This window comes from Canis aureus, chromosome 37 (genome assembly GCF_053574225.1).
Source record: "Canis aureus isolate CA01 chromosome 37, VMU_Caureus_v.1.0, whole genome shotgun sequence".
NCBI classification, from domain to species: domain Eukaryota; kingdom Metazoa; phylum Chordata; class Mammalia; order Carnivora; family Canidae; genus Canis; species Canis aureus.
In genome coordinates, this window is record NC_135647.1 from 19,981,930 (window position 1) to 20,002,084 (window position 20,155).

At 44.7% G+C, this 20,155-nt stretch overlaps 1 protein-coding gene across 1 annotated transcript in view; it reads right to left on the minus strand.

Annotated features, from left to right (window-relative positions):
* Positions 1-1,474: 1,474 nt before the first annotated feature.
* LY86 (lymphocyte antigen 86) overlaps positions 1,475-20,155 on the minus strand; it is a 59,027-nt gene continuing 40,346 nt past the window's right edge. Inside the window, exons 4-5 of the mRNA XM_077885792.1 lie at positions 5,794-5,846; positions 1,475-1,850 (exon numbers count right to left, since the gene is read on the minus strand). Coding sequence (XP_077741918.1) covers positions 1,767-1,850; positions 5,794-5,846 — 137 coding nt within the window. The 3' untranslated portion in view covers positions 1,475-1,766. The remainder of the gene's footprint in view (positions 1,851-5,793; positions 5,847-20,155) is intronic.

Genomic DNA, 20,155 nt, shown 5'->3' on the forward strand with positions numbered 1-20,155 from the left:
ATCCTTGAGTGCAGCTGCTGGGTACTGTGTGTACTCAGTCATGGCTCGAGCCAGCCCTGTGCGTGGAAATCCCTGCTTAACCTAAACCCATAGTTTTGAACCTCTTTCTCTGTTATTTCTCTCTTTCACACACACACACACGCATGCACACATGCACATATGTACACATATTGTCAATGAACTGCAAGAAGATGACAAAGAACAGGAAGGGGAAGGGAACAGATGAATTGGAGAATAAAAAGTAAGCTTATTTCCTATCCCTTGTCTCTGCCTCTGGGAGGCTGTGGCTGCTGTCCTGAGCTGTCGGAACGGGTGAGCACTTGGAACCTCTGCACGGCCTTTGCTACACATGAGGATACTCATGGGAAAGGGAGTAGGGGAATGTCTCACTAGAGGGAATGGCAAAGGATCAGAAATTCATTCTGCTGTTTGTATGCATAACAGGATCACCCTCGTATGTGTTCAGAGGTCTGCTCCCCGGCCGGGCATAACCACAGTATGCCTTCTTTCTCGAACATTAATGGGTGTAGGTAATGGCACTGCTATCATTTTGTTTCCCCATAACCCCAAAATCTTCAGATGCTGGTTTGAAAGTTTTAATTCACCAGACATTTACAGCCTGCTATTCTGGGTAGTTTACTTATGTACAGATGGTAATTAATAGCAATGAATATTTTCAAACTCTGGATTTTTCCCCTTTTAATTGCTAATATAGTGGCACTTTTATGGATAGTAGAGACCTTGCAAATGATAAAGCCAACCTAGTCATCTGACCCCAGTCCCCCAGGAGGAGAAAGAGGGCCAGATGTTAGGCCCATGGACACTAGAAGGATTGGGATGGGGAGAAGAGATGATGTCAGGGCTGTGGAGCCCCACTTGCGATTCTGGACATCCTGGGACAGAAAAAGACAGTGTTGCCAGACTGGCTCTGACAACGGACAGCCACCTGCAAGCTTATAGAGGCACTGAAGGTGTTTCTGTATGCAAATGAAGGTGTCCACTGATTGACATGACTTTTTAATATTTCAGGGGACCGTGAGCTCAGCACTGTCTGCTTTGCTCCCTGGAGTAGTCTTGGTGCTGAGCACAGGGCCTGGGACTTACGTGTTCAGCTGGCACGCCCCGAGAATTAATGAGAGCATTAATGAGAGCCATGGCATGCTGAGTGAGGGACAGCCATGCTTGGGGGATGATGATATAATGAGGCTTGGTCATGCAGGACTTAGATGTCACTCCTTTGTAGGGTTTTATTGGCTCCTCAGCTCTTGGAGCAAAAGGGCCTGGATCTTGCTCAGGAGAAGGAGGAGGACGAGGGGCACATTTCGCCAGCACTCTAATTCCAGCCAGGCGGCCATACTCCCGAATCCCTCAGAACTACTTAAGCTGCACCAGCACCTGGCACCCTGTCTGGAGGAAATTGCATTTTAACTATCTTATTGCCCTAAGAGCCTTTGAACAAACCACGAGGAACAACTGTGGGCCAGCATTCTTTATTCTGGGTGACTGGGGAAGGGCTCCCAAGGAGCCGAGGAGCAGGTGAGCCATCTGGAGGAGGATGGGCCCGCTGGATGGCATTGTGGCTACCAGGACATGCCTTAGAAGAATATACACCTGTGGAGTCTGGGGACATCTGGTCCTGGGGCTAAACTCTGCATCTGCACCCCTGGTGAGCCTCTCTGTGATCACCTGGTTTTTCTTACAGAGCAGGTTCAGCTGGAGCAGCTCTCGGTTCCCACCAGACACAGGGTGCTCCAAGTTTCAGCTGCTCAGGAGCAAATGACGGTGGCATTGGCACAGGCCACGGTGGAGCGGTTTTCATTATACAGTTCCAGCAAAACCTGGTATTCTCCCTGGAGGGGATATGGGGAAAGCATGAGATGTGTGGCCCACAAAGCAATCGATCATTCAACAGGTGGTCATCGAACACCTTCTATGTGCAGCATTGTTTTAGACACTGGGGATAAAGCAGAACTAGGCAAAGCAAACTCGCTTCATGGAGCTTACATGAGCTCATTGGGGCAGCCAGACAATGCACATGATACTTCAGGATGTGCGCTGTGCATATGCTGATGCCAGAGACAGAACAGGGGAGGGGAGGGGAGGGGCCACAGGGCTGGGCCCGGCAGGGCTGGGTGGGGCTGGGCTAGTGCTGGTTGGCAGTTTTAACTAGGCTGGTCAAGGCAGTCCCTGTTACAGAGGTGGCCTTTGGACAAAGACCTGAAGAAGATGGGGAGCACACCAGCTGCTCTGAGGGATGGCACCCTGAGTTTGAGGAAGACTGAGGATGCCCATGGGGCTGCAGGGAGAGAGAACCACAGGAGGAGAGAAAGGACATGAGACAGTGATGGCCTCACGGGCCATGGTGAGGACGCTGGCTTCCACTCTGAAAGGGACACAGGTCATGAGAGCACTTTCCCCAGGGGAGTGACCTGATGACACGTACATGTGACTACGATCCTTCTGGCCGCCCACTGAAAAGAGGCTGTAGGGGCCGAGAGTGGAAGCACTTGAGACCAGGTAGGAGACCACCCTGGCTGCAGTAGATGCAGAGATGAGGAGAGGGATCGGATTCTGGATGGAGGTTGAAAGAGGAGCCAATAATGATTTGCCAAGGAAACTCATGTGGGTGGGAGAGAAAGGAAGGGGCTAAGGGTGACACCGGAGATTCTGCCCCGAGCAACTGGAAGGATAAAGTGTCATTTGCTGAGACGGAGAAGACCTCTGCGGAAACAAGAAACCGAAATGTTCTATCAGAAAAAGTATTGCCACATTGTAGAGTTCGTTTCTGGCAACAACACTCCACAGAGGACTCTCTCCTTCTGTGGTTAGTGGTTGGGCTGAATGGGAAATTGCAGAAAAACCTATGTGTTTGTTCAGTGCCAAAGCCCTGCCCCAGCCCTCAGAGGCCATGTGGGGTGGGGGTGACATGCCTGTGGGTTCACCAGTCTGGAGAGAGATGCTCTGAGCGGTGGGAGGTAGTGGTAAGCAGGCAAAGAGCCCAAGACGGAAGGATCTCAAGAGATTCCTGGCACATCTTTGAAGTGCCTGTCACCCAAAGAAGAAAAGGGGTTTAATCTGTATAAGCCAGAGGGAAGGAATAAATCAGACCACTGGATGGAGGTTGCATGAGAGGCAGTTTTTGTGAGAGAAGAATGACTTTCTACCAATTAGCAGAGGCCCAGGAGCGAGCGGGTTCCCCAGCAATGAAAACTGCATTTGGCAGAGCCAAGCTGCACTCTGGACGGTGGCTGGGCTGAGAGGAGTGCTCAGAGTGCTCCCTAGGGCACCGTTGAGCTTGAGGATCTGTGGTAGCAGAGGCTCCTGTGAGGCTGATGGCCCAGACGTGAGCAGCTCTGATTTCAGGAATGTAGGAACAGAAGGAACCAAAGCAGGGTGAAGGATAGAGTTCAAATGTGCACCCCCTATGTCCCCCTCATCATCACCTTCTTCACTTTTGGGGTCCATGTGCCTTGAGGCACACACCCTACAAAATTACTAAAAACCTAATGAATTTTTCATTATTGCTTTAGAAGCCTAAGAAAAGATGTTATTTGCAGGAAGGTCTTTAGATTATGAATTCCGTACCTACATTGCGTACATGCATACAAACCTGCATACGAACAAGATATGCATACTCTGGTTTAGGAGGCAAGAGTATTTGGGCAACTGTATTCACCTGCAGGCAGGTGGAGGGACTAGCTAGGAGGATGAGAGGGGTGGAGGAGGGACAAGGGACACACGGCAGCAGCCTCTGCTGTTGAGGCTAGCGCTGAATTTGTGAGTCAGGAATTTATAGTTGTATCCTTGGCACTTACACAGATTAGGCTGTACCTACAAATTGTTGTCCAGCACTTTGGAAGCCCAAAGGGTCTCTAAATTCTAATTCAGAAAACAGCAGTCATAGAGATGCAGGGCTCTAGGCAGGACTTTGGTCGGGGCCAAGGGACTGACTGTGCTAAAAAGAAAGTCACACCAAGACACTGAAGATTGACTGCTGAGTGGAAAAGTTTCCAGCCAAGCAAGGATGGAATTAGCACAGAGCCCATCTCTGGGGGATTTGATGGGAGGAGGCGATCCGGGGCAGGTCTTTTAAAACCAGAAGACTTCACACTGTCTCTGTCCCATATTAGGAAGCAAAGTCTCTGAGCCTTGCTGGCTGGCTGTCAGCCAGGGAAGCCTGGGCTGGCTGCAGCTGGTCCTCAGCCAGCGTGGGAGCTCATGTTGAGATTAAGGCCAGCAGCTGCCTCCGCTGCATACGTGACAGGTTGCATGCATCCCACTTGGGTTATGTCCCCTGTCGATTCTGGCCAGGTGTCAGCAGGTTGGGCATAGTCAGACCTGGCCAGGTTTCTGCTTCCTAGGTTGAAATCTCAGATGGAGACGAGGTAGGAGGACCAACCGAAGAGGACCAGGGGATGCTTAAGCAACCATGTCCACGGCCGGGATGCCTGAACCTGGCTTTGCCCTCAAGCTGGGCAACATCGCAGAGCACCATCACTGGTTGAAAAGAATGCAGGTCCCGCACTCACCCAAGCATCCTAGAGGAATGGAATAAAGCTTTTTTTCTCCCCCATTTCTATGAAACTTTTCTTTCAAAGGGATTTTGTGCCTTTAAGAAATTCTTTTCCCTTATATTTCATAGCAACTCCTAAAGAGCACTGCTTTTTTAAAAAAAATCCAATAAGGCAAGATGAAAATCAGTCAGATTTTAAGTCAACTTCCAGTGGGAGGGGAGGATGATGGATTCAGAAGGAATGTGGGGAAGGAGAAAAATTCAAATAGCAAAGACTTAAAGAAAAAATTAACTGGGAGAACTTCGGCACCACATCCTGGAAATGAAGGGAGTTTGCAAGACTAATATTTTACTGGAAGGCCTGCAGGGAAGACGCTGGAGAACCCCAGAGGGGGAAGGTGTAGCTGGATACTTCCCATCTGCAAGAGAAACACTAGAGAATGTTCTAGAAACACGAGGGCTTGCACCTGAGGAACCCAGAGGCTTGGACAGAAAGGAAACTCACAGACACACACACACACACACACACACACACACACACAAGAAATGAAACAAAGTTAAACAAATTCTCTTTGCAGAAGGAGACCCATTTCCAGAGTCACATTTTTTTTTGAAAACTGAGATATATTGATATATATCAATGTATTAAATCTTTGTGATTCCTTTTATGATGACCTATGAGATTTTCTCAGGGGTAGCAGATTGAAAAATGCTTGTATTGCTTATTCCAGAGCTCCTTGAATTCAGCCATTTAATAAGGTCATATTATTTTGCGTAGAAGGAATTAGTGGAAAACTCAACTCTTAGCTGTGAGCCTTGCCCTTGAATACTCAGGATGGCGGCATTTTATTCACATGGTGGCAGCCTGTGAATAATAGTGCAAGGCTGGAACCTGGGTGCTGTTAAGCCTTCATAGTTGTGTGTGTTGCCTCCTTTCTCCGATGAGCCAGCCTCATCGACAGCCCACACCCTGGCAGTCCCATGTAGTCCTCACAGACACAGCAATCCTACAGGACGGGACATGAGCATCCTCCTCTGTGGGAGCTGTTTGCCCAGAGGTTCCCTGAGGATCCAACGGGACATAAAATATTAAATACTAAAATGGGAAAATCAGTGTTTAAGTGGCCACCATGAGATAACGGCTTTATTGAAGAAGGGTTTTCTTAGTGATGGCAAATGGAAAAGATTTAAATTTAATTCCTTCCTCCACCTCTCCTCCTCTAAGAAACTGCTCAATACAATAATTAAGTAACAGGGCAAAACAGAAACCAACACCTTACCTCGAAAATTTCAAATCCAGGATTATTGATGGGACCAGCATAATAGATCTGTTCTGAAACATACAAAACAGACATAATGTTACTCAATCATATGAACAAAACTGATTTATTCATATTATCGGTGCTTGCTATGCGCTAGGAATCCAGTGATGGAAAAGAAGGTCTCTATCTACACAGTTGCTCACTTTCTAAGGAGGACACTGACAACCTGTAAATAACTAAATAAGTCACTTGGGTTGTAGAAAGTGCTAGAAGAATACATGCAGGCCACGTGAGAGGCAGATGGTGTCATGGTTAAGAAGCCAGGCTGGAACCAGGCTGCGTGGGGTGAAATCCTGTGACCGCCTATGATAACTGTTTGATCTTGGATAGTCATTTCTCCTTTGGGCTCAGTTTCCTTTTTTAGAATGGGTATAATAATGACGATAACAGTGTCCACTTCCTCGAGCTCTGAAGAATCAAAGAGTTAGTCAATGTAAAGCACTAATAACAATGTCTGGAAAGCACTGAATAAATAATTTGCTAAAATAACGAACTAGGAAATGCCATGTTTGGTTGGGTGGCTGGCCAGCGAAGGCATCTCTAATGTTTAGTAGCTCTGATATGAGAATGGAGAGGGGAGATGATTGGGTAGCTTTACTGGGCAAGAATGATAAGGAGAGAAACTCCAGGCTGTTGGGAATAGATTCAGGAAAGCTTATGATTACAGATCATGGAATCTAAGGAGGGTAAGGAAGTAAATGAAGGTGGAGTGGGTTGATAATAGAAACACTGGCAAAGTCAGTTGAATGGAGATTCCATCATTGCTATCAAGGTCCTAGAATGGGTGTGCTGGAAGGTCATGGTGAAGCCAGAGGGTAGAAGCCTTGACACTGAGATTTCAGAAGTGGTGCCTTTACTGATGGTGACAACACACAGGGTTGATGTGGGAGTCAGTGGTTGAGGTGGAATATTGTAAAACATTAGTGGAGGTCAAGCCTCTGGGACATTATGGGGATAGATGGACCATTCATGCCAACATTGAGTACCGAAACCTTGCCCAGCTCCTCCCATGGTGACTGCCATCTTTGTGACTCCCCAGCCCTGTACATTTGACACATTACAAGCACACTGCCTAAGAGCACAGACTCTGGGGGCAGGCTGTCTGAGCTAGGTTTGAATTTTGGCTCTTCTTATTATGATTTGGGCAAGTCACCTAATCTTTCTGTGCCTCAGTTCACTCATCAGGAAGCGAGGTGGGCCTTATAATAATATTCACCTCACAGAGTTGTCATGAGCATCAAATGAGTTAATGCAAGTAAAGCTCTTTCCACAGTACCTGGGACATGGTGAGCCTGAGTGGTCAATGAGCGTTTGCCATTAATACATCACTGACCAGTCCACCCAATGGAGCATCCTCCCAATACAGGCCAGGTGCTGTGCCAGGTGCTAGGTAACAATAGTAGATGAGAATATTACACAAACCATTTGAATCATTGGGCTCCCAGAATTGTTATCATTTGTTTACAGGCTGCTTCCTTCAGCAGCCTGAGCCTTCTTGTTTGCATAGCTCCCAGTACATTGCAGAGTCTAGGACACAGCAGGTTGCAATATCGGGTTCTTATAGGGGTTGTAGAATGAGCAGATCCAGAGCCAGGATGTGGGTTTGCCAACCAACTTCATTCCTGCTCCTGCTACTGGGATCCTCTACCTGCTGGAAAGCTCTGGGCCTGGGTTATGCTGACACAAGATCCTGGAGCAGGGAATGAGCCATGGGAGTGGCAATCTGGTGATGAGGGTGGAGGGATGGTAGAGGATGATGGAGCTGAATAAATGCTTATTGGTTTATTGATGGCATCAAGTATTGAGCTCTTTTAAAGGCACAGTGACTTCCTGCCTCACATAGCTCCTGGTATCTAACCACTGCTCAAGAAATACTTGGAGACTGACTGACCATACTCTCTCCATGAAAAGGGACTTTGGACCAGGGACAGCATGGCTGGTAAGTGAGCAGCTGCCCACATGGAATCATGTCAAGGGTGTGACGGTAACCTGTTTTGTAAAAGGCCTCTTCAGGCAATCTGAACCTCAACTTCTACCAGGAGACCCATCCTTAGCATAGCCTTTGGCTTCTGTTAAATGCTCATGTCCCCAACATATCTATCCTTCCTTCCCATGGTCAATTTCTCATACCTTGCAAGGATAATGTGCAAACATGGTGGATGCCAGATGGACAACGTCCCTATTTCATTGCACTAAATGATCCATTTATTTTTGAAAGGAAATATATATTTGGTTGTGGATAGAAGCAAAAGTTTAATGCAAAGATATTCTTCTGTATGATGTGATTTTAAAAAGAGACATGTTGAAGTTCTGGATCTTATCCTTAAGAATCTTCCAGTACCACTGGGAAAGATCCAGTGACTAGCTATACAGAAAGTTAACTGTATAAGTGAGTGGTGTATGCGGGCAATGTATTTTTAAAAATATTTCATTTATTTATTTATTTATTTATTTATTATTTATTTATTTATTATTTATTTATGAGAGACACAGAGAGAGAAGCAGAGACACAGGCAGAGAGAGAAGCAGGCTCCATGCAGGGGGCCCGATGAGGGACTCGATCCCTGGACTCCAGGATCACGCCCTGGGCTGAGGGCTGCGCTAAACCGCTGAGCCACCCAGGCATCCCACGGGCAGTGTACCTAACAAGTGCAGAGAGTTCAGAAGGGGCTGCCTGGGGTTCAGCTGGAGTGCTGGAGTGCTGCACCACCCGAGGGCATACCATTCATGTTATAATCTATGTGAGTGGTGGCCCCTGGAGCTGTGCAAGGCAGTGGCCCAGCTACCAGTATACTTTTCCTTTTGAGGAAATTCTTTCTTCTCCAGTGGATATTCTCTGACCAAAGCCAGAACAATTTGAGCAGGAAGACAGAGACCCAGGGCCAATCTATTCTGGCAAGAGATGGCTTGTTTTATTTCAAGATGGCTTGTTTTATTTCAACAGTATCTAGGGCTGTTCACTTTCTGTGTGGTGCTGCAGCCTTCACACTGCTTCTGTGACTCTCAGATAGCCTTTCAGAAAATCCCCTTGCTTTTGTTGGCAGGACTGGATTTCTGATGCTCACAACTCAAGGGCTGTTGAATGCTATGGGCACGAACCAGTCAAAATCACTCACGCTGGCCATCAAGGTATGGGACACAGTGTGGCTCAGGAGCAGAACCCAAGAATGGGGAGTGTGTCTGTGCATGTCGGGTGTGGGTGGGTTCCCTTGGGCACATTTTCCCCCTGCTTCATGCTTCTACTGATTGTTCTAAGCTGGCATAGTGCAAACGACTTGGCCTTGGAAGCAGAAAGACCTGAGTTTATGACCCAGCTCTCCATTCACCAGCTGAGTGTCCATCCTGCAACTCAATTTCTGCATTTGCAAGATAGAAATGGGAATGTCTCTCCTGCAGGGCATTGAGAGGACCAGAGGGCTATATGCAAACTTGCTGAAAATAGTGGCATCCCCAGTCAGGGCAGAGCCAGTAGTTATTAGTTGTATTATTATCCAGTGGATGGGAAGAAGGCTAATGTAATGAAGACCCACTTGGATGCTGAGGAACACATCAGGTCTAGGTTTTGGAACCTTTGGGCAGAGGCAACAGCTGGTAGGTTCTATTGGTGTCTTTTGTCTTAAAAAAATAGATGAGGATAGCTCTTTGAAGAATAACATTAGAATGATATCTAACATTCTACTATGCTCATTTTATGCTCCAAGATTTGCGAATTTGTTTCAAATGAAGAGGTTCTTTAGTGGGCAGAGAGGTTTTCAGTCAATCTGTCTCTTATACTTTACAGTTTCAGTTGGACCTTTTGGAGGAGGGGTCTATGAAGTTCCTGAGAACTGCTTCAGGTAGCTCATGAAACTATCTTCTTCTTCTTCTTCTTTTTTTTTTTTTAACCTAATGAAATAACACCTAAAATTAAATTCTCGCCCCTTCCATTCTTAGATCCTCCCTGATTCTGAGATTCCTTTAATTAACATTCTCACACTCCAGTACTATAAAAAGAGCCCCAGTATATCTGTACCCACTCCTTCCTTTCCTCCATTTGAAATCTTTATCAGTTTTTAGTGTGCTGTGGATTAAAGAAATCCACCTCCCCGGTTCTGAACACATGAAGTCATTTCTGCGAATTGGCTTTGTTTTGACCCAGATCTTTGTGTGGTTGGCACATAATGTCTTTTACAGAAAGGAAAATGATTTTTAAAATGTGGAAATAAAAGGTCCCCAAAGGTTTTGGATTAGATGGAGGTGAGACTCAGGGCTGCCTTCCTGCTCTTACAGCCTTTTATCCCCTGGGGAGCAGTGCGGATGCCAGTCCGGAGGTGCCCCCTGAATGCGTGGGTTCTGAGGAAGCATTCTCTCCATTTCCTAGCCCTTCCGAGTATCTTACTGCAATTGCCTCCAGTCTTCCAAATTTATTACAAAAATGTCATCAATATTTAAGCACTATGAGGGTGCTCAGCAGTGTAAAAATACTGAGAGTTATAATTTATCATAAATAGGCCAATTAGTATATTCAGAACAAAGTTTTAAAAAATGATCATTTATTTATTTTCTCAGCTTTGAGCCTTTTTCCTGCCTGCCAGGCCCAATTGAGGGGGCTCTTTGAGAGCTGTGTTGAACTAGGAGGACCCAGGCAGTGGTCCCACAGTGAAAATGGAATAGGGAGAGTGTTCCAAGCAGACCAAGAGCCTCATCTCTGGAGTGAGAGGGAGTGAGCACATTACTTCATTTTAGTGAGCTCTAAATATACTCTTCAGTCATCTCCCTGGCTCTGGGCATTTCCTTTAAGACACCCAAGTCTGGCAGATGGCAAAGGCCTGGCCATTGTTGCTCATCTCTTTCCTGATTTTAGCTCTGCTTTTTTTCAGCCTCTGACCCTGCAGGGTGTAGAAATTGCTTCCTGGTCCCACAGGGCACTGAGCTAGTTGCCGGTTAGGGCACTTACTTAAATACATAATGAGCTTGCCTGCGTGGGGACTTAGAGGAGTGTGCCCTGCCTCTGGGGGTAGTGTGACTGCAGACAGACTCCCCGTGGGCCTGAAAGCCTTGAGGTTTCAACTTGGTTTCAATGGATGGATTCCAGGCAGTGTGGGCAGGTAGCTCCAGGCTAGGCCCAGGCCCAAATATTTATGTATGTGTGTATGTATGTGTGTGTGTTCAACTTTGTCAGCTTCTCCATCTCCTGGGCATTTCTATTCTCCAGAGCCTGTATATGCATTCCTTATGTCTCTCCTGAGGGCTGGCCACCAGAGGACTTCAGTGTGGTGAGCATGCGTGTACCACCTTGGAAGTGATCTGAGTTCCTGCGTGCAGTTGCAGAGGCTGACTGGCCAAGTGGATGGGTGGGAGCATAAATCCAACTCCTGCTCTACAGGGTCAGACTCTGCAGCCTGAGGCTGGACTGGGTCCCACCTGCAGATTCTTCTGGTGTCCTGGCCACATCCCTTGCCAGTTTTGAAATCAGGGCAGCCTTACACTGGAGTATGGAGTATGGAGATTTCTCAATAAGTTGAAAATAGAGCTATCCTATGACCAGCAATTGCACTACTGAGTATTTACCCCAAAGATACAGATGTAGTGTTCCAAAGGGGCATCTGCACCCAAATGTTTATAGCAACAATGTCCACAATAGTCAAACTATGGAAAGAGCCCAGCTGTCCATCAACAGATGATGGATAAAGAATATGTGGTATAGATATACAATGAAGTGTTACTCATCTATCAAAAAAATTCAATCTTGCCATTTGCAATGACATGGACGGAACTAGAAGATGTTATGCTAAGTAAAATAAGTCGATCAGAGAAAAAACAATTATCATATGATCTCACTCATATATAGAATTTAAGAAACTCATATATTTAATTTAAGAAAATTTAAGAGAGGATCATAGGGGAAGAGAGGAAAAAATAAAACAAGATGAAATCAGAGTGGGAGACAAACCATAAGAGACTCATATCATAGGAAAGAGACTCAATCATAGGAAACAAACTGAGGATTGCTGAAGGGGGGTGGGGTGGAGGGATGGGGTAATTGGATGATAAACATTAAGGAGGGCAGGTGATGTAATGAGTACTGAGTGTTACACAAGACTGTGAATCACTGACCTCTACCTATGAAACTAATAATATGTTATATGTTAATTAATTGAATTCAAATTTAAAAAAAAGGGGGGGTGGAAATCAGGGCAACCTTGATAGCATCAGCCATGCCTCGAACATTGTCCCAGGTCAAGAGCCTGTCACCTCTGCATACTTTCTCATTGCACAGTGGCCCACACAGGACAATTGGGAAGTGCTGGAATGTTATCCTCTCCAAGCCCCCAACCCAGGTGGACTGGATCCTGGGTATAAATTCCACAACCTCCTGACCTTCAGAGGGACAAATCTGACATGCACGCTGTAGTTCCTCAAGGATCCCAGTGGGGCCGAGCCCTAGTTCCCATTCTTGTAATCGGTTGCCCATTTCTCCCTTCCTTGCTTCTCCTCTTGCCCTGAGTCCCTTGAGCTCCTCTCATGCCTGCTTTCTGGCATCATTTCCTAATAACTACCCACCCTCAAGTCTTTGTCTCTGGCTTTGCAAGGGGACCTCAAACTATGAATGCTTCCTAGAAGAAAGTGAACCTTCTCCTAATTTGTACCAAGGCCACATATGAGCTAGTGATGGTCCTAGAAAGCTGGCTGCTGATATATTTGGACTTGATTGTGAGGATGGAGCCATGCAGCCTAGAAGATAAATCTGAACACCCTGGAAGCTGACTTCTGCACCGAAGAGCAGGAAGAAGAATGAATGCCCTGGATTGTCCTTGAGAAGGCCCAGAGCCTCATACTTTGGAGAAGACAGGAGTTGAGAGAGGAGGTGAAGGCCACACTGGGTGGGTGGCTGTGAGGGAGCCAGCAAACTTGGGAAAGAGGGGGCAGAGAGGGAGGGGGAGAGGTGCACAGCTGGTCTCTTGGTTTCTAGTTTCTTCATTCAGTTGTGTACGGACTCTTACTATCACGGAACAGTGGGTCATTGTGGGCTAATATGATTTAACCTGTAATAAACAAAGTGCATTCTATAAATTGATTTGAAGCTTTGGGATTTCTTGGCATATCAGATGACCCTTTTATTTATTTATTTATTTATTTATTTATTTATTTATTTATTTATTTATTTTTTCAGATGACCCTTTCATTGGGAGAATTTTTCCTCTTGCTACTGGGAGGTCAGTAGTTAGAACATGTTCAATTTTATTCCTAAATGTATCTTAAGATGTCAAGCATGTTGTTTGGCCCCTTTGGCCCGTTCCAGGCATCAAAGCTGTGGTCCTTTTCAGAATTACCACCGTACTTTGGAGCTCATAAGTATCCGATTAGAGTTTAGATTACTACATCTCAGCTTTGTCTGAAGTACTTTATCTTTCACTGTTCATTCAAACGGGCTTATGAGATCTTTGTTTTGATCTTTGACTGCTAGAGAAACTTAATATTATTTACAACTTGAAAGCATTCATTGTGTCATTGCAATGGAGCATTTATAAAACTATGAAGTGAGAATCTTTCCAGGGCTTATTTTTTCATGGTCCCTCTAGTTACACCTCTCTGGTGATTCGGAGATGCACTTGTTCTCTCTATCTTTTTTTTCCCCCCGGTAGCATGCTGACTTCCTCTTTACAACAAACTTTTATAAAAGACTCTTTGATATCTTTCCCTCTTTCTCTGCTGGAATGATTCCAACGCCTGGGTCATGGAATTAACTTCTAGCCAAATAGCTTTTCTTGTGAGTAGGGTCCATAACAGGTGGGAACTTTATGGGTCTCAGACAGTAATGGTCCAATGAGGCAAATATTTTCTGAGCAATGATATGACCCTTTAGCAGAAAAACTTGTATCTCTTCTCACGAATGAGTAACTGTATCATCTGTGAAGTTTTCCAAACTGCTTGACATTTGTGAGGGCATTTTCATTGAAAGTGTAGAGTTTGGATTATGCACAATTATTTGGCCTTTTTACACGCTATGCAGAGGTCAAACAAGATGGATATGGATTGGTTTTCTATTTGAGAGTTGTACAGTCTGCTAATGCCCATCCTTCAAGATGACCATGTCTTCATCCCCAGGGCCTCTGAATATGTTACCTTCCATGGCAAAGGGAATTTGCTGATGTAATTATGTTAAGGATTTTGAGATGGGGAGATTAGCCTGGATTTTCTGGGTGAGTTCAGTGAGATCACAAGGTGGTTACAAGCCAAGGAATGCTTCTAGAAACTGAAAAAGTCAAGGAAATGGATTCTCCTTTGAGGCCTCCAGAAGGAACACGGCCCTACTGACACTTTTATTTTATTTTATTTTATTTATTTATTTATTTATTTTTAAATTTTTTTAAAATTTATTTATGATAGTCACAGTGAGAGAGAGAGAGGCAGAGACATAGGCAGAGGGAGAAGCAGGCTCCGTGCACCGGGAGCCTGACGTGGGATTCGATCCAGCATCTCCAGGATCGCGCCCTGGGCCAAAGGCAGGCGCTAAACCGCTGCACCACCCAGGGATCCCGACACTTTGATTTTAGACTTCTGACATCCAAAACCATAAGGGAATAAATTTGTATTGTAAGTGACTGTATTTGTGGTCATTTGTTATAACAGCAGTAGGAAACTAACATGGTGGTCTTGAATGAAGGGAGGAGGCTCCGGGTGATTGACCTGAGAGGGGGCCAGGAGTGACGGCTTGTTTGAATTTGGGTTCCCAACAAAGGGCCCTTCAGAACCATCACACCAGCATAAGATTTTAGCAAAAGAGAAGGTATTTGGGTAATCAGCTTGGGCTAGAGAGTGAAATTTCCAATTTACATTCAACATCAATATTCATATGAATTCAAGACAGATTGTTAAACAAAATTAGAGCAATATAGAAACTATTAGGTCAGTGATGTCTAGTGACGTTCTGCAAAGATGGAAATGTTTTATATCTGCATCATTAAATATGGTAGCCTCTAGCTAAATGTGGCTAGTGTGACTGACGACTTGAATTTTTAATTTCATCTAAAAGTAAATGATTTAAATAGCCACATATGACTACTGGCTACTATATTGGATAGTTTTAGGTCAGCACTGTCTAATAGAAATATAACATGAGCCACATACATAATTTAAAATTTTCTAGTAGCCACATTTTACAAAAAGGGCAAAGAACCACATGAAATTGGTTTAAGAATATAAATATATTTTAACCCACATCTTAAAGTATTATAATTTTATTATGTAACCAATATAAAAATATTAACAAAAATATTAACAAGATATTTAGACGTCTTCTTTTCATCCCCCCTCCTTTTTTTACATAGTCTTCAAAATTTAGTATGTATTGTACCCTTAAAACACATATCACTCTGGACTGGCCACATTTCTGGTGCTCAATAGCCACATGTGGCTAGTGGCTACTGTACAAAATGGTGCCAATTATTTATTTTTTTAAAAGGTGTATTTATTTGTTTTAGAGAAAGAGAGTGAGAACACGTGCACCCATGCATCGGGGGAGGGGCAAGAGGCGAGGGAGAGAGAGAATCCCAAACAGGCTCCTGCCTGAGTACAGAGCCCAACGTGGGGCCTGATCCCACAGCCCTGAGATCATGACCTGAGCCAAATCAAGATTGGGACGCTTAACTGACTGAACCAACCAGATGCCCCCGAAACAGTGCCAATTATTAAGTCATTGATGAGGAACTGGGGACTAGAAAGTGAAATGATTAGTTTCCAAGTTTATTCCTCCTACAAGACCTTTTAGTCTTTGCTGCTCCCTCCAAGAGATACATAACTTCTGGCAATGAGGAGGGAAAGAAAATTTAAGTTTTTTCTTTTCTACCAACTTATTTCTGAATTTCAGTGGATAAATACTTAATGTAACTCTCAAAATATAACTTGTGAATTGGTGGGCTGATTGGATTTCCAGAAATGGAAATGAAGAAGACAGTGCTGGAGAGAAAGAGGAGAAATTGAATTGATCTCCAGAAACCTGGGGCAGACACAGGAAAGAGCAATTGTGATGGGAAATAATGGAATAGACATTGCAGAGGGTGGCCTTTCTCAGATTGGGGGGTCTCTGAGGTCCGTGCACATCAGAACTCTCAGGATGTTTGTTAAAATGCAAATACCAGCAACCCGTGGGATCAGAGTTTTGGAGTGGTCCAGGGAGCTGGGAGCTGGCCTTCTTAATTGGCTTTGTAAATGATTATTACATGAAAGGTGGGAGTCATTGAGCCAGATTTATGAAAATATACAACAGGCTGGGAATTTGTAACGGAGCTTGTATTGTCTTAGAAAATTAAAAATGCTTTGGTCCTAGGTCATAATTAATCTAAATATGCTGGGTTCAGCTAAAGCGAAAATGTGACTAATGTCAAAGGACAGTTCCAACACATTATTGCCTCTTAGAGATGGGCTTGAATTTGTGGATAGAGAGAAATCTCCCAGGGCTGTAGGATTCCTTACTAAGCAATATGTTTCCTTTCTTTTCCTGCCTTTTTTTTTTTTTCCCAAGAAAAAGTCCTCCTTTGCTTGGTTGTTACTGATCATTGTTCCTACTTCTTCTTCTTCTTCTTTTTTTTTTTTTTTTTTTTTGTAGTTTAAGAGTGGGGGTTTTCTGCTAGTCCATAAGGTGCCAGTGTTTTTAGTGACTCTCCATTAGTTTACAGCAGTGGTGCCTGGCCAACAAATTCACAGCTGCTTGAAAGATGCAAAGAATAAAACATAAAGAGAAGGAGGGCCAAAGGCTAAGAAGATGATGCTTCAAATGTCCAATTCCAAGAGAAATGCAAATGGCGGTCTCTCCCAAGAGTCGTGAGGGGGCCATGGAGACTCCACTGTGTTGGCCACCAGAGGGTATGCAGCTTGGACTGGAGTCATGTTCTTTCTACCTCTGAGGAAAGAGGTCTTCAACTTCCAAGCCTCGAAGGCTCTACAGCCCCTGCAGGCCTTGTTAAAATGCAGACTTCCACTCTGAGATGGATGACCTCAGGGGCCCAGAGCCCTTGCTCTAGAAATCCCTAATCAGCTGCATGGAGTAGCTTCCATTTATCATGCATTGAATGCTTACTCTGTGCCAGACCCTGTTCTAAGGGCTTTGCATATATTATCCCATCTCATTCTTCTAGCAGTCCCACGAGGTCACTCATATTTTCCTTATTGTACACATGAAAGTGATGCTCAGAGAGATTGAGTAATTTGCCTGAAGTCACATAAAAACAAGTGGCAGTGATCGTCCAACTCTGTGCAGGTTTAGCCTCAAACTCTGTGCTTATCCCTAACTAGACTAGTGGTTCTCAAAGCATGGTCCCTGGATCAGCATCATCAACCTCATCCAGGGACTTGTAAGAAATGCAAATTTTAAGCCTCCTCCCTAGATGTACGAGTCGAAAATTGGGGGTGAACCCAACAATCTGAGGTTGACAAGTCCTCCAGGTGATGTGATATATGTCTGAGTTTGAGAACCACTGAATTGAGCTAAGCCTCCTGCTCTCTAAGACAGCACTGGCAGTGTGATGGGGGCAGGCCCCAGAAACTTCTTGGAGAACAATATTGGGTTTCTGCAGCGACAGAATGACAGTGGGGATGGTAATAGCTGGAGAAACTGCAATTTCCCAGGTGGCCGAAAACCAGCACACCATCCATGGGTCTATTGATTCATCCAATGGAAGTGGAACCAGGACATATGAGTTCCCATCTAAGCCACTTTGTCATCTGGGAAAAGAGGATGAGAAGCTGGGATCGGGAGAGATCGAGAAGGAAGTTATAGGGACAGCCGAGCAGAAAGCCTGAAGCAAAGGAACTCGTAGAAGCAGGTGGACTAAAATGGCTCAGAAATCAAAGGTAAGAAAACAAGTGGGGCGGAGGTCATATCCCAGAGAAGACATATTTTAAAATTGAGTCTTCAGATAAAGCTGCTTGTTCTCCTTCCCTTACAGCAGAAATCAATGACCGCATTCCTGGGACTTGTGTTCCTTCGTGCATGTGTGGTGAATGTGAAACAGTTGAAAAGTGAGGCTCACGGTGGGGGTGCCTGGCTGTGGGCGTGCTTTATAGAGACTGTCAGGACCATCGGCATAGATTGATGGTGGCAACTCTTGAAGGTAGCACCTGCCTGGAAGGTCTTCTACTGTAGCAGTGCAAGGCATAGGCACTTTGCAGAAAGGATCTGTGGGGATTTTTCCAAAACTAGCCAATTTCCAAATTTCCTCCATTTCACAGACCTGTGAAAAGGAGCACGTAGAAACAGAGAGCGCTGGGGCAATAGAAATCTAGCTGATGGAATCTGAATTGCTCATCTAGATAAAACTGTTCAGACCAAATTCTGAATTGTTATAGGCAGTGAGGATGAGACGTTTCTGCAATTAATATTAATGATGCTTGGAAGATGGCCAGGTGCACTTGTTCAGCATAGACCAGGACAGATGACAGACACTCGAGCTAACAAAGGGGAGGGAGGACAGGTAGCCAACATGAGCATCCCCTACGCTTCTGCCTTTGTCTTATTTGTATATGTAAAATCAATGAATATTATAGCAGAGTCCCACAGCTGCTGTCAGAGATAATATCTGCCTTGTGGGAAATGTCATGTCAGACTTTATATACAGTTCCCAGGGGATCTACTCTGCTGTATATTGAAATTCATCTAATTACAATGCATTCCCCACTTTGGACAAACACTTAAAGCAGGAACATTCAGATTTACATAAAAGATAAACCAGGGAGCAATTATTTCCTTGACTAAAGGGTTCTTTAGCTTGTAAAAGGTGTCACTGTAATATTTATTTTAATTACAAGCCTTCCAGATGCAGCTAAAATTAAGTCCACAACTAATTTTTTTCTGTAGCTCACATATTTCATGAACTGTGTCAGTTATCTGTTGTGTGTATCTCAGAACAGATTATGCTCCTCCTGCAAGGTGGTTAGCTACACATACTGAGACAGGTGCACCGTGCATTAGCAGTTTTTGTGGAGACTGTTGATTTCTGTACCTCCATGGGATTCCGACATGCATATGACATCAGGTCCTCCCGGTTTTTCATTGTGTTTCAGCCATGTCAATCCTACCTGCCAAGGTCTCAAAGGGAAGTCCTTGACCTACTGTCTCCTACTTTAAAATCATATATCCTGAGTGTACTCACATGCATGCGCATGCGCGCGTGCACACACACACAGAGGACATGTACTTATTTAACTCTTTCAAGCCTTCATTTTAATTTCAGTTGGTTTTGGCAAGAGGTTGGGTACAACCAATATTCACAAGTTAACCCGTGAAACAACAAAGAAATCATTTTTAAAAGCCAAACATTACCTATTGAAATATGTAGGTCAATCCAGGCGAAGGACTGTGAAACCAATGCCCTTTGCCTGGTTTGACCTACAGCTGGCCAGAACTCTTAGAGGTTTGCCCAGAATCGAGTCTGACAGTTGATGTGTCTTTGTCATCAAGAGTGACAATCCTGTGTTCATTCTGTTTACCTTATGGTCTTAATCTAGGTTTTGCCCAAATCTCCAGATTCATTATCAGCTGAGAATCTTGTTTCTACGTAGCCCTACACACTATGTTCTGGACAGCCAAAGCATGGGTTGATCTGTTGCTTTGAGGACTCCCACCCCACTTTCTATTTGGGTGGAGTGTGTCCTAAAGGGGCTTCATCCTACTTCCTAGATTGATGCTTCACTTTCATGTTTAACAATAAAGACCCACAATCAGTTTTATGCTCTATTTTTTGTTTCATCCTCATCTTCCTGAGATAGGATATTCTAGGAAAGGCGCTGAACAAAATGAACCCCAATTTGCTGAGAATGGACTTCAAAGTACATTGGCGTCATGATAAATCAGAAGGGAATGAAAGGGACTTTGGGGAACCCAACTCATTTCCAAGCCAGACAGCACTCTGAGGTCTTGTTTGTGGTGGAGCTTAACACCAATAAAAATATAATCCAAATTTTGGAAGAAGTTTCTATGTCAGACGACTTGGGATAGTCTTTTTGGGGCCCTGGGAAGAAACCACACCTCTGTGGACAGATATCACACTTCTAGGAAGGAAGTGGACATTTCCACCGCCACTCATTCTGGAAGGAAGTCAAACCAGGGGCAGAAAGTGATAACGTTAGAGGCTGACCTTAGAACGAGATAGGAAAACAAAATAGAACGGAAAGATGCAAGAAGAGACTTCTCATTCACTCCTCAGGAAATCCTGGGATCCCAAGCAGGAGGCAGAGCATTAGGTCGGCTGCCCACAGCTTTGGGTAAGCTGCTTTGAGTCAAGATCCTCACTAGGCTTGTTTCTGTGGGAGACCCTAGCCTGGGTGTGTAAAACTGCTGCAA